Source organism: Arvicola amphibius, chromosome 1 (genome assembly GCF_903992535.2).
Source record: "Arvicola amphibius chromosome 1, mArvAmp1.2, whole genome shotgun sequence".
Classification (NCBI taxonomy): domain Eukaryota; kingdom Metazoa; phylum Chordata; class Mammalia; order Rodentia; family Cricetidae; genus Arvicola; species Arvicola amphibius.
In genome coordinates, this window is record NC_052047.1 from 122,135,938 (window position 1) to 122,149,295 (window position 13,358).

Consider the following 13,358-nt stretch of genomic DNA (forward strand, 5'->3'; position numbering starts at 1 on the left):
TGGGCATATAAATATCTGATCAAATCTCTGCTTTTCAGTTAGTGTGAGTATATATGTAGAAGCTAGGATATTAATCACATATGTTTCTTCTCAGAGAAACCACCAAAATATTGTGACAGACAAGCAGCATCACTTTAGGGTACCAGCAACAGTCTGTATGTCCATAAGGGTTCTAATTTCATCCTCTCAATCACTTGTAGCTTATTTATTTATTTTTATTTGCAGCCATCCTGCCAGGTGTGAAAACATATCTCCATCTTTGTGGCTTTGATTTACATGTCCCCAGTGGTTAGAGATGACAAACCTTTTCATGTATTTCCTGACCATGTGTAACTTCTTGGAGAAATGTCCATTCAAGTCCTTTATCTATATTTGTACTGTTTGTATTTTTGTGCTGAATGAATGTGATTTTTTGTAGTGTTTCTTTCTATATCCTTTATGTTAATTCTTTGTATGTGCATGTGTGTGTTCCTGTGGCTGTGACTGCACTTAAATGTTCTGATGTTCATGCACATACATGATGGAGGTCAAGCATGGCTGACCTTGCTCAGGTGCTACCCACATTGTGTTTTTGAGACAAGGTCTCTTATTGGTCTGGGCTCGCTGATGAGGCTGGCCTGGCCCATCAGTGAGCCCCCTGTATTCAGTGTCTCTGCCCCTCCAGCACTGAGGTTACAAACTTGTGCGGCTATGCCCTGCTTTTCCACATCATTTCTGAAGACTGAACTCAGCTCTTCGTGTTTGTATGGCAAATAGTCTACCGATTGGGCCAGCTCCCCAGTCCTTGATACTAATTCTTTTATGATTTTTTTTTTAAATTTTTGAGTTAGAGTCTTACCGTGTAGCCCTGGTTTGTCTGGAATACCATATGTAGACCATGCTGGCCTTGGACTCACAGAACCAGGCCGCCTCTGCCTCCAAGTGCTGGAATTAGAGTCATGAGCTACTATGCCTGGTACCTGATGTTAATTTTTTATTAGGCATATAATTTGAAAACAAATTTTATTCTGCGTGGCTTGATCTCTTACTGTTGGTAATACATTTTGATGCAGACAGATTGTAAATTTTAGTGGCATACAGTGTGTTTACTCTTTTTATGTTTAGCCCATGTCTTTGATACTACATCCAAGAATTCATTGCCAAGTCAAAAGTCAAGAGCTTTTGCCTCATGTTTTTTTTTTTTTAATTCATAATAGGTTTTATTTTCTGTTTAGGTCTTTCATTCATTTTGAGTTGATTTTTATTTATATTAGGTAATGATCTACTTTGGTTTTTGTTTGTTTGTTTTTGTTTTGTTTTGAGACAGGGTCTCTCTACATAGCCCTGGCTGTTCTGGAACTCACTAAGTAAACCTGAATGGCCTCTTACTCCCAAAGATCTGCCTACCTCTGCCTCCTGAGTGCTGAAATTAAGGGCATGTACCACCACTCCTGGCCTAATTTTTAGAAATTATTTTGATATTATTTGTGTGTGTATGTGTGTGTATGTGTGTGTGTGCACATGAGTACAGATGCCCATGGAGGCAATAAGAGGGCTTTGGATTCCCTGGGGCTGGAGTTATAAACAGATGTAAGCCTCTTGACATGGGTGCTGGACCCAGAACTTGCGGGTCCTCCACAGGAACAGCAAATGGTTAGTACTCTTAACCACTATGCCATTTTTTCCAACCCTGCCAATTTCATTCTTTTGCAGTAAGAATCTAGTTTACATGGTACTATTTATTGAAAAAATTGTCCTTCCCCATGGGTGATCTTAACATATATAAGTCAAAATGATTTGGCCATTTATGGAAGGATTTGTTTCTGTGCTTTATATTTCTCTGCAGGCTCTATGGGTAGTCTTTATGTTAGTACAATACCATTTGGATGACAACAGCTTTTAATAAGATTTAAAGTCAGGAGGAGCAAGTTCTCTGACTTTGATCTTCTTCAAGATTGTTTTGGAAGTATGGGTGGAGGCTATGTGTCTATAATTCCAGCACTCCAGAGGATCAGGCAGGATGATCATAAACTCAAAGCCAGTTCTGATACACACACACACACACACACACACACACACACAAATACATATGTATGTATATCTTATTACTTATATAGACATATGTGCATGTGCAAACACACACACACACACACACAACTTCTTCCATGACCTTAACTCAAAATACAGAATCTAAATTTAATTATGAGAAAATAACTGTTCAGTATCAAGAGGCAAAGTTGCCAAGGACAAGAAAGGACAGAAATTGTCCCAGATGTGCGCAGGCTGTGGGCATATGTCAATTAAATGCAGTATGGCACTGATGTATCCAGCACTGCAGCACCAATGCCCTTGATCATTCTAACGATACCTTGGTAATTCACTGGCCTGGAAGCTGCGAATTTTGCTAGTCTGGTTGGCCATAGGGTACCTGAGGAGGTCCGGGGACAACCTCAGTCTTCACCTTCTACCTCGACATAGGGTTTCTTGTTGCTCACCCCGTATGTTAGCCTAGCCAGCACACAAGCATCTGTAGATTCTCCCATCTCGGTGCAAGAGCACTGGGATTACAGGTGTGCTACGCGTCTAGCTTTACGTGGGTCCTGGAGATTTGAACTCGGGGCTCCATATGTATGCAACAAGCACTTTACCCACTGGGCCATCTCTCGAGTACCCAGAGCATAATTTATAAAAGTCAAGCAATATTTATAAAGTTCCTCACTCCACTGTCAGCTATGTTATCTTTTTAGTTTACACTTAACATTTTTTTTTGGGGGGGGGGGAAATAAGCTGAGAAAATATGTTTAGTATCAGAAGCTGTGAAGAAACTCTGTCCAAGTTCGAGTCATCTCATCTCCTGAAAGAGCAGTGGCACCCAGTGGGAGCGCTCCAAATGCAAGTGTCTTCTGTCATCAGCGGTGATGTCAGTGAAGCCTAACTTATGTGACAGCAGTTATGGAAACGTGATTGCACCCCAGAGGCACATGATCACAGAACCATTGTCTCCTGGAGAAGGTTCCTGGTTTTGAAACTGGTATGGCTAGCTCTCTTCTAAGGTATTTGTGCTGAGAATTTATGTATCTGTAAATTTTCTTTCTTTGTGTGCGTATGTGTGCTTGTGTGCATGTTCCTCTGTGTGCTGGTACGTGCGTGTGTGTGTGTGTGTGTGTGTGTGTGTGAATGGAGGGCAGAGGTTAACTTTGGGTTTTGTTCCTCAGGTGCTATCCACTTTGATTTGTGAGGTACTGATCTCATTGGCCTGAAAGTTGTTGATTTTGCTAGTCTGGCTGGCCAGTGAGACCTGAGGATCCAGCTGTCTAAACCTTTCCAGTGCTGGGATTACACGTGACCACACCTGACCATTTTATGTAGTTTCTGGGGATCAAACTAAGATCTGTACACTATTGTGGTAAGCATTTTTGAGTAAGCATTGGGTGAGCTATCTCCCCAGACCCCATATCTTTTCTTAACAAAGGAAAACGTTTCTATTTTTCCAAGCAGTTTTTTTTTCAGAGATACATTTAAATGTGTCATTAAAATCCCTGCGTGGAGGAGAGGCTTCTCTGTGTGGATGAGGAAGCTTAGGTGGGAGAGGAAGAGATAAACCCTGTGTGGTCACAAATCAACAAGACAAAACACAAGGTTCTTTCCATAAGTTCTGCTATCTACAGCTGAAAGTGCGTTCATTCTTGATAAACATCTGGTCCCACCTTAACTCAAGAGGAAGAAAAGAGAGATGAGGGTAAGAGCAGGAGCCAAGACACAGCCAGCCCCACGTGGACTCAGAATCAAGGGGACACTTACCAAGCAGAGAGGAGTACAGCCGCATCATGGAGAAGGCAAGGTGGATGGGAGATGTTTGCACCACAAACTTGCCATGGAGGCGATTAAAGTCCAGGCAGGGCTGGACAAGCCACGTGAACATGTCCTCCACCTGAGAGGAGAACGGAACGTGAGACTGTGGAGACAAGGAGCTTGGCCCACCCTGGAGGCTGGAGAGGTTGGTGCAATTGCTGGCTACTTTTGAGTGCTGTTTCAAAATGTACCTCCTTCAGATTTGGTGTTTTGCTCTTTTCCTAGCTACAGGATGCTCTCCCGGGATGCTGGAGCAGTGAGTGATGGCTCCTAGACTATCCCCAGGAAGCCGCTCATCCTTTACAGTGCACTGTGGAGCTAACCTATGGTATTTGGTACTTTACATTAAGTGCATTTTTTAGGTTACGATATTTTCAATGTGCAGTGACTTTGCTGAGTTTACCCCACCTTAAATGGAAGAGTGTCTGCATTCATTTAGTGAGCAAATGTTACTGAGCGTCTACTGATTGCATTGTGGTAAATAATGCTGGGGATAAATAATAGAGAAGACAGACCCAGCCCCTGCTAGGAGGAGAGACAGACAGTAAACAAATAACCAAATATATTATAGGTCATGGAAAACCCTCAGCAGGAAACAAAAGTGTTAAGTGGCGAATAACAGGAAGGGCTTAGATAGTTCAGGGAAGGCTTCTTGGAGGAGGAAACTTTTCTCTTTTTCCTCCCTGTGGCAGTAGTAATTGAACCCAGGAGATCACACATGCTAGGCAAGCACTCAGTCATTGAACTACATGCCCAGCAAGGAGACGATATAATGAAACCCGATGACAAAGGCCTGGACCAGGCAAGACGTCTGTGTGAGGAATACAAGGCACGGGGGCTTTGAAGCAGCGAAGGTTGGGTTTCCTGGGAATGGAGACAAGACAGGATGGCCCAGGAATGAAGCAGGACTGGAGAGAGAGCTGCCAGGCTGCACAGGGTGGTGGTGGGGAAGCACAGCAGGACATGGCTCTTCTAAGGTGTTGTCTCTAGAACCATAGCGATAGACATTTCTGCTAGTGGGATGGTAGAGGAAAACTTAACGCTGTGGTCACCCTCAAAAACATGCCTTGGATCTGGCAGTCTCCTCCGGGAAGAAGGTGGATCAGGAATTAAAAATAGACCGTACCATCCCATCCCTGCCACATGAGAAAGAAAGTGAAAACTGGCAGGCAGCCTGGGAAGAATATAAAGGCACTGGCAGGAAAGGAGGAGGATGAAGATGGAGCTAGGCCTACAGGTCCGTGAGATAAGGAGAGAATCTGGGGTAAGAGGAGAGTGCAGAAAGAGAGCATCCCAGACTCTTACCAGTTCCTCATGCTCCTTAGTGAGGCTGGAGGGTAAAGTATCCATGTACGAGTCCTTCAAGGGCTTCCAGCCCAGCTGGTGGGCCTCCATGTAGATCATCCCACACCTGACGGTACAGACAGCTGGGTTTGGTGTGTGCCTGCTCAGCACTAACACTGACGGACATTTATTGACATCCGTACACTCATGCAGTAGTCTAGGCTTTATTGGCTTTGACAGTAACCCTCATCCAGTCTCGTGGCTCTCATCTTACTTTCCCACAGGAGGACTATAGAGTGTCATCAGTCTTGGCTTCTTTCCTTTTCAGCCATGCTACGTTCTAGATGCTCATAAGGTGCATATCTGTGCACACACATGCACACATGTACGTGTGGTTTAAATCTGTATGTCCCCCAGAGCATCGTATTTTGAATGTTGTTCCCCAGCTGGTGATGATATCTGAAGGACATGGGTCACTAGGATGGAGCCTTTGAAGGTTCTAGCCCTGGCTCTAGTTCCTGCCTTACTCTACTTCCATGATGTGAACAGTCCCAGCCTCACAATTCCACCACTGTGCTTAAACTGCCCCACCATTCCCTTCCAGCCATGAACCCTAGTAAACTGTGAGCCAAGATGACCCCTCCTTCCTCTTCTTCCTCCTCTCCATTTTGTTTAAATATTTACTTTTGTTTTTATTTACGTGTATGTATGTATGCCACGTGTGTACAGGGGTCCAAAGATGACAGGAGAGTGGGCTGTGTCCCCTGGATACAGGCAGTTGTGAGCCTCCTGACATGGGTGCTGGGAACTGAACACAGGTCATCTGGAAGAGGAGTGAGTGCTCATAACCACTGAGTCCAACACTCCGGCTCAGCCCTTTCTTTCTAAGATATTTTCTCCCCCACCTCCTCTTTCTCCTCCTCCTGTTTAACTTCACTTTATTCAATTTTCCTCTCATGTCCTTATGTTGTTTCTGTCAGGTCTTTTGGTCATAGTGTTGATACAATACCGTACATACACACTCATGTGTGAGCATGCACACACAAATGCACAGAGTGTTTTTGTTCTTAAACCATTTAACAGGGGTACTGTATTATAATTCATTTGTGGTTTCCTTTTAAAATTTGTTTATCTACTGTTGTATGTGTGTATATGATGTTTGAGAGCACACATGCTGCTGGGAACATGTGGAGACCAGAGGGCAACTTCTGTGGGGTCAGTTTTCTCCTTCCACCCTTATATGGGTTCGGGGAATCAACTCAGACCACCAGGCATGGGTAACAAATGATTTATTTACATGCTGAGCCATCTCATTGGTCTGCAGATTCCTTTTATATTTAGTGTTTCCAAGAATTTAGTCTTTCTGAAGAGATTTTTAATCCTTAAGCTAGTTATTAAGATTAGTTTGCATAGGTGCATGTCAACACAACTCATTTATTTTGTGACATACATATAAATACTGTAATTTCAGATATGCCTTATTAATTTATTCCTTGTTGATGGACATTTGGGCTATTTCTACCTGGTTGCTGTTGAGAGCTGTGTTGCCCTGAGTGTTGACAGGTCTCCTATTGCTCATCTATGAAAGCTTCTTGGTGGCATATACTCAGAAGACATGTGCAGCCTAGTGAGCAAGGCCAGACTAGTCCACCTTCCGGTGGTTCTCTCTGCATCGTCACATGCGGGCCCACACAGGTGCACACACACACATATGTATGTGCAGTCCTGCTCAAAGAACCATGTGACTCAAAATGAGACAAGCAAAATATATTACTAGTTCCCCGTGTGTGAAGTAGGGGTAAGAACACTCATCAGAGGGTGGTGGTAATTACCATGGATGTAGTGCCCAGCACCTCAGCCTTTCACAGAAGCTTTGCCAATGGCAGCTGCTGCTCTTTCACTTTGCCTACTTGAACTATAGCTGGGGTTCTGTACTCAGCCAACATTCTCAAAGCCTAGCTTTGATGTCTTGTGCAGGGATGGGAAGAGGAGGGGAGGAGAAGAGAGGGAGTGGAAGGTCAGGAAAGAGAATTCATGGGAAGGATTTCCTGGGTTCTAGGCAAATCAATGTTCAACTTCAGGAAATATTCAAACTCTGTCAGAATTCTGGTTTGATAATCGACCCCACTCTCCATGTATGCCTAGGACCGATAATATAACCGTCTAAATGAACAACACATTGTATAGGTGATCACACCTGTGGACTTTTAGCCCTCTCCCTTCTGCTTAGGGTGAGTGGCCCCCACTCCCCCTCCCATGCCAGAGCACCAGCTCACCTGCTCACGGTGGCAGGGGAGGCCTGCTCCAAGTCTGCTGGCTCAAAGATCAGACTCATCTTGGGGCTCATCTGTATGATCTCGCCACTCATTAAACATAGCTGAAAATGCAGTGGGGGCGTGGGGGTGCATAGGGTTAGATGCACCACTCATTAAACAGAACTGAAGGGTGGGGGCAGGGAGCAGGGGGCAGGCTTAAATCCCATCTGCAAATGAAGGGTCGCAGTGGAGACAAAGTTAACTCAATGGACCCTAACAGAGGTGTCAAGAAGCCATTATGTGCCAGGCATCATTCTAAGGGTTTAGGGCAAAGCAGACAATCATCTCTGTCCTCCTGGGGTTGATGAGCAACACACAGAGTGGTGAAAGCCCACTGGTGAAACGTGGGGCAGATGGGTTGGGGAGTGCTGGCATGGTCCAAAGACTTGTGATTCTAGGTAAGGAGGACACGCCAAATTGCAGCCCGAGGTAAAAGTGAGGTGTTAAGAGCGCTAAGGAAGTGTCTTGGTCTCTTTGTATTTAAGATAGGATTGTTATTATTATCATTTTACATTTTACCTAGAGACGGATCATACTACACTGCCCGTGCTGGCTTTGAACTCACTCTTTAGCCCACACAGACTGGTGATCCTCCTGTCTCAGCCTCCGGAGTAGTTGGGATCACAGGTCAGTACCATTAAGCCCAACTGAACATAGGATTTGCCTGCCTGTCTTTGCCTGCATGCCTTCAGCCTGTTCTGTTTGCTCAGGTCTCTGACAAACCACTGTTTTTGAACCTCCCACATGGTCTAGCCCATGGCTGGGATGACAAGAATTACTCCATAAATCCCTCTTAGGTCAGAAGGAGAAACCACTAGAGGGTCTTGGGTTTGCAGACACACCCCTGTAGCATGCAGGGAAGACTGACAGGTGAGCCTCAAACATCCACTCCGGGTAGAACTTGGCAACACGGTCTCGAGCGAGACATTTAAATCATGAAGAACAAATGGCAGTCATTCCCACGGTCCATTCAATTTTTTGGTTAAAAAATTCTGCGTGTTCCTCAGCCCATGCCACTGTGTGTGTCACCAGAAAGGTCACAGCTGTGGTAGAAATGACCTCCCACCAGCTTACGTCATCTCTAAGTAACAAAGAAAACAGACTCACACCTGGGACTGCAGTTTGACTAATTGTTTGGAATCTCCATGACTGGAGATTTCCATACTATTTCTTTCTTTGTGGTGTTGGGGATCGAACCCAGGTCTGTGAGGTAAGTGCTCTGTCACTGAACTACACCCCCAAAGCCTTTCTATTTCTACTTTAAATCCCAAAAAGCTTACTGACTACTAGAAAAATTAATGAATTAGTAACTATTATTATTTGGTGGGTATTTATGCTAGGGCAACAAATCCATGACTTTATGCAGTTTTGATTATTCATGAAAGAGTTTCTACTCCACTCACAAACAAGTGATGGGCTTGGTAGCTACCTTTTTGTTGTCATCCAGGACAGTGTTCATATTTTCGATCCAAACAGCATCCACTGGTCCATCAAATATAATCCACTTGCGGTCATCAGTCATGGAAGATGCTTGTTCCCGGAAAGCGTTGGCTAGGACACCGTCCGTCCACTCATGGCTCACGGGGTCAAAACATCCATACAGCTGCCCCATTGTGATGGCCTTGGGGTTGATGATCTTGAACTCCACAGCAAACTCGTCCATCTGGTTGGCTGGGTGAGAAAGCCCAACCCATTACAAAGGCTTTGGTAAGACCAGACAGTAAACAAAAGACCACCAGCTTGGTGGATATACAGTCTAAGGAGAGTCAATAGAATGATGCTCAGTCCTTATAAAGACTGGGATATCTAAATAGATCTTATATTTTGGGTTATCAGAACCATTTATTTGCAACCATATTTTTCTTCTGTGTTTTATTTCCAACTGGGCAAATGTCAGATTCATGACTGAAGAAACCTGGCTCGACTGAGAAGAACTCAAACATTCAAGGAAAAACAAGATTATTCCACCACCTTTCCTGTGTACCTGTGTCACAGACACCCTGGGCTCTGGCCTGGGATGATGAAACCCTGACAGGTGAAATGGTTCTGAGGAACTGCCACTTCTCCATCCAAAGGACTAAAGCCCTGCAATCCTCTCAACTGCTCATAACTGACGTTTGTCCCTGAGAAATAAACACTACTGTTATCAGGAGCCAAGTGGCTGGCAGATGGCATAGCCCATTTATTTAGGGACAGAAAATGGCATTTTTATATGATTTTTTTAATTTAAAAATTATTTTTGCTGTGGCAAAAGGTATTACATAAGACATTCCTTCATCCCCACTGTGGAACACGCGGTTCTGTGGTGTTCGGTCCTGGACTTTCTCATTGTACGTAATCTTTCACATAAGGAAAAGTTGGAGTCCACAGGCCAATAAAGAACCAATGACAATGATGTAGGCTCTTAGTTTCTTTTCTGTTTTAAAAATGTTTTTATTATTTATTATTTATTTATTTGTGTGTGCGTGTGCGTGTGTGCATGTGTGTGTGTGTGTGCATGCACATGTGTATGTGCCACATGGGTGCAAGTGTCCATGGAAGCCAGAAGAGGGCATCATATCCCTTAGAACTGGAGCCACAAGAGGTTTATTTCAGACATGTGTTAGCAGACTATCTTAGGCCCTCTGGGAAAGCAACAAATACTCTTAACCTCTGAGCCATCTCTCCAGCTATTTAGATTCATTTAAATGCCCAAACTAGCACTGTACTTAAATTTGAAATGCCCAAGTTAGTTACTATGATTATCAATAACTATTAAATAAGATATTAGGTCAATCCTCAAAGCAAAAGCTCAAAATCCAGTAATAATTTATCATTAAAGTTTATTAGAGAACAGTTTAACTTAGATGGGGTGGTACATACCTATAATCTCAGCACTTGGAAGACCAAGGCGGGAGGATCATGAGTTTTAAGACCAGCCTATAATAGTGAGATCCAGTCTTAAAACATTAAATAAAAACTTAAAACCAGCCGGGCGGTGGTGGTGCACGCCTTTAATCCCAGCACTCGGGAGGCAGAGGCAGGCGGATCTCTGTGAGTTCGAGGCCGGCCTGGTCTACAAGAGCTAGTTCCAGGACAGGCTCTAAAAAAGCTGCAGAGAAACCCTGTCTCGAAAAACAAAAAAAAAAAAAAAAAAGAAAAAAAAAAAAAAAAAACTTAAAACCCTCAAATAAATAATAAGGAAAAGAAAGCATTTCTGTTTTGAGACAGGGTCTGTTTTGTAGATCTGACTATCCTGGAACTCATGGAGATCTGCCGCCTCTGCCTCTTGAATGCTGGGATTAGAGGTGTATGCCACCATGCCTGGCAAGAAAACATTTTTAAATGGAACCTAGGTCCTCTGGAAGTACGACAATCGCTCTTAACCACGGAGTCACTTCTCCAATCTCAAAGAAAACAATTTTAGTTCAAGTTCTTGAATAAACTATGTGCAACATAGACATGCTTTTCAAAATTATATGTTTGCATATTCCACAGAAATAAACACATGGAAGAAAAGAAACGCACAGTGTTTGTTTGGTGATAAAACATTGTTTCTGCCCAGCACTCGGGAGGCAGAGGCAGGCGGATCTCTGTGAGTTCGAGGCCAGCCTGGTCTACAAGAGCTAGTTCCAGGACAGGCTCTAAAAAAGCTGCAGAGAAACCAAAAAAGGAAAAAAAAAACATAGTTTCTGTTTGTTAAGTTGGCACCATGTGTTTACCTGCATCAATGGTTCTCAACCCTCATTCTGCTTTTAACTTATATATCAACACCCAAGCTGGCAAAGCCCATGGCCTAGCATTGTGTCCCCAGAGTCAGACAGCTATACAGAAGTCCTGACCTCCCTGGAAGCCAAGGGTGCAAGCCTTACCTTCATATAAATCACCCAGAGCCGAAGCCAGAACTTTATACGCCGATGTCTTGCCACCCATAGGATCTCCAACAATCATGTAGCCGTGTCTTACCAACATCATCTCGTAGATCTGGGAAGAGAAGTCATGCAGGGAGTCAATCCTGGCACACTTCTCTGTACTACAGCCGAGAGGCCAATGAGGGCGGATAGCAGATTCTCAAGGTCATTAACTCTTATGAGCTGCAGCTCCTTTAGTGGTCTATTGTTTTCATGTCTTAGTTAAATATAGGCCCTAGATTGCCTACTAAATAGGAAGTACTATTTGTTCTTCACCTGTCTATATGCTAATTATCACATGATGGCTCAGGATGGTCTCACTGAATGCCTCCAACCCCTGACGGAAGGGGAGAACCAGCTCCTGAAAATTGTCCTCTGACTTCAACACTGGCATGCCTACATACACACAAATAATGTCAAATACAACATTTAAAGCTTTAAATTACATTAAATATTTATACATATTTTGGAGTATACTATAACCATTTGATATAGTTACAGAATGTGTATTGACCAAATCAGGGTGATTACATTCCTCTCTTCCAAGATATTGACTATTTTTATGAACTCACTAGAATTAAAAAGTAGATAGATGGTGGCCACTAGAGGGAGGAGGGGGAGTGTGTGTGTGTGTGGGGGGGGAGAGGTTAGATTACTGACACCCAAAAAATTAGGTTGGTAGAATTAGCTGCAGCGTTTTAGAGTGGAACAGGGCAACCATGGCGCACAAAACCTTATTTCTTACATATTTACATAGATACCCCTATTATTAATTGATTAGATAGAACATTTGCCTTTAAAGAGGAAAAAGAAATGGGGATCATTTTAGCAACCTGCATTTTTTTTTCTTTTGGAAATTTCCATTCAGAAGGTTTACGTACTGTTCTAGCCTCACTGAAGCACTCAGTTGATGGAGTATTTTCTGAGCCGGGCTCCAGCACGTCGATAACACACCATGTGAATTCAGCCCCTCCTCTTAAGTACTACAGTGGTTTGAATGAGATTGTCCTCTGCAGACTATAGTATTTGAACACTGGGTGCCCAGTTGGTGGTCCAGATAGGGGGGAGGATTTAGTGTGGCCTTACTGGAGGAAGTATGCCTCTGGAGGTGACTTTGAGAGTTTAAAGACCAGTGCCATTTCTAGTTCATTCTCCCTGCTTTAGTGCTCGTGATTGACACGTAAGGCCGCCGCTTCTTTATCCTGCTGCCTGCTGCCACAACTCCTACCCGTGATGAGCTCTCATCTGTCTGGGACTGTTAAGCCCATCAGCTCCTTCTTCTGCCAGTGGCTTTATTGCGAAAGAAAAAGCGATTAATTCGATGGCCGGCAGCAGTGGTCATAGAAGCTCAGGCTTTACGTTTCCTGAGCTTTCTTTCTGCCCATCACAAGTAATTTGTCCATTTGAACTACAAATACTCCAGGCACTTTTATTTATGTGCAAAGATTTCCCTTTTAGACGGGGAGTCCATCAGAGAGAAGATACACAGGAAGCTTTTTATGTAGAAGGTCAAGTTCTCATTATTTTTCACCTTGGAGGTGAGCGGGAAAGAGAATCAAAGAAGGCATTGATAATGGGGTGGTGGAGGAAGAGAAATATGTGCGTCAGCAAATCTTTGCTGAGCACCTACTGCATGCCAGGCATGGCTCCAGGTGCTGTGGACAGAGAAAGAACAAAACAAAAAATTCCCAACCATCAAGAAAGCCTTATGCCCAAGTAGGTTTGAGAGACATTTTAGTGAATAGGGGCAAAAACAGAACAGAAGGCATTAATGACTCAGTAGCCCTTGCCTTTCTGAAAATGGCTATGCAGATATCAAGATACAAAAAGACAGGTCACTCTAGATACCTTGTTTTTGAAGATATAACTTTATTTTTGAAAATCAGCACTAAACTATGTAAAATTTCACCTATGTGTCTGCAAATTGCTTTGGAATACATTAAAAGCAAGATGATGGATGGATGGATGGATGGATGGATGGATGGATGGATGGATGAATGGATGGATGGATGGATAAGTGGGTATATGGTTGAATAGG

General features: G+C 43.5%; 1 protein-coding gene across 9 annotated transcripts in view; it reads right to left on the reverse strand.

Annotated features, from left to right (window-relative positions):
* Dnah3 (dynein axonemal heavy chain 3) overlaps positions 1 to 13,358 on the reverse strand; it is a 235,906-nt gene that overhangs the window by 146,835 nt on the left and 75,713 nt on the right. For all 9 annotated transcript variants that reach the window (XR_006020847.1, XM_042055422.1, XM_038346132.1 and 6 more), the window contains 5 exons: positions 11,282 to 11,393; positions 8,860 to 9,101; positions 7,392 to 7,492; positions 5,137 to 5,242; positions 3,781 to 3,910 (listed from right to left, as the gene is read on the reverse strand). Coding sequence is in view for 8 of the 9 variants with exons in the window: in XM_042055422.1 (XP_041911356.1) it covers positions 3,781 to 3,910; positions 5,137 to 5,242; positions 7,392 to 7,492; positions 8,860 to 9,101; positions 11,282 to 11,393 (691 nt within the window). In the remaining variant the exon portion in view is untranslated. The remainder of the gene's footprint in view (positions 1 to 3,780; positions 3,911 to 5,136; positions 5,243 to 7,391; positions 7,493 to 8,859; positions 9,102 to 11,281; positions 11,394 to 13,358) is intronic.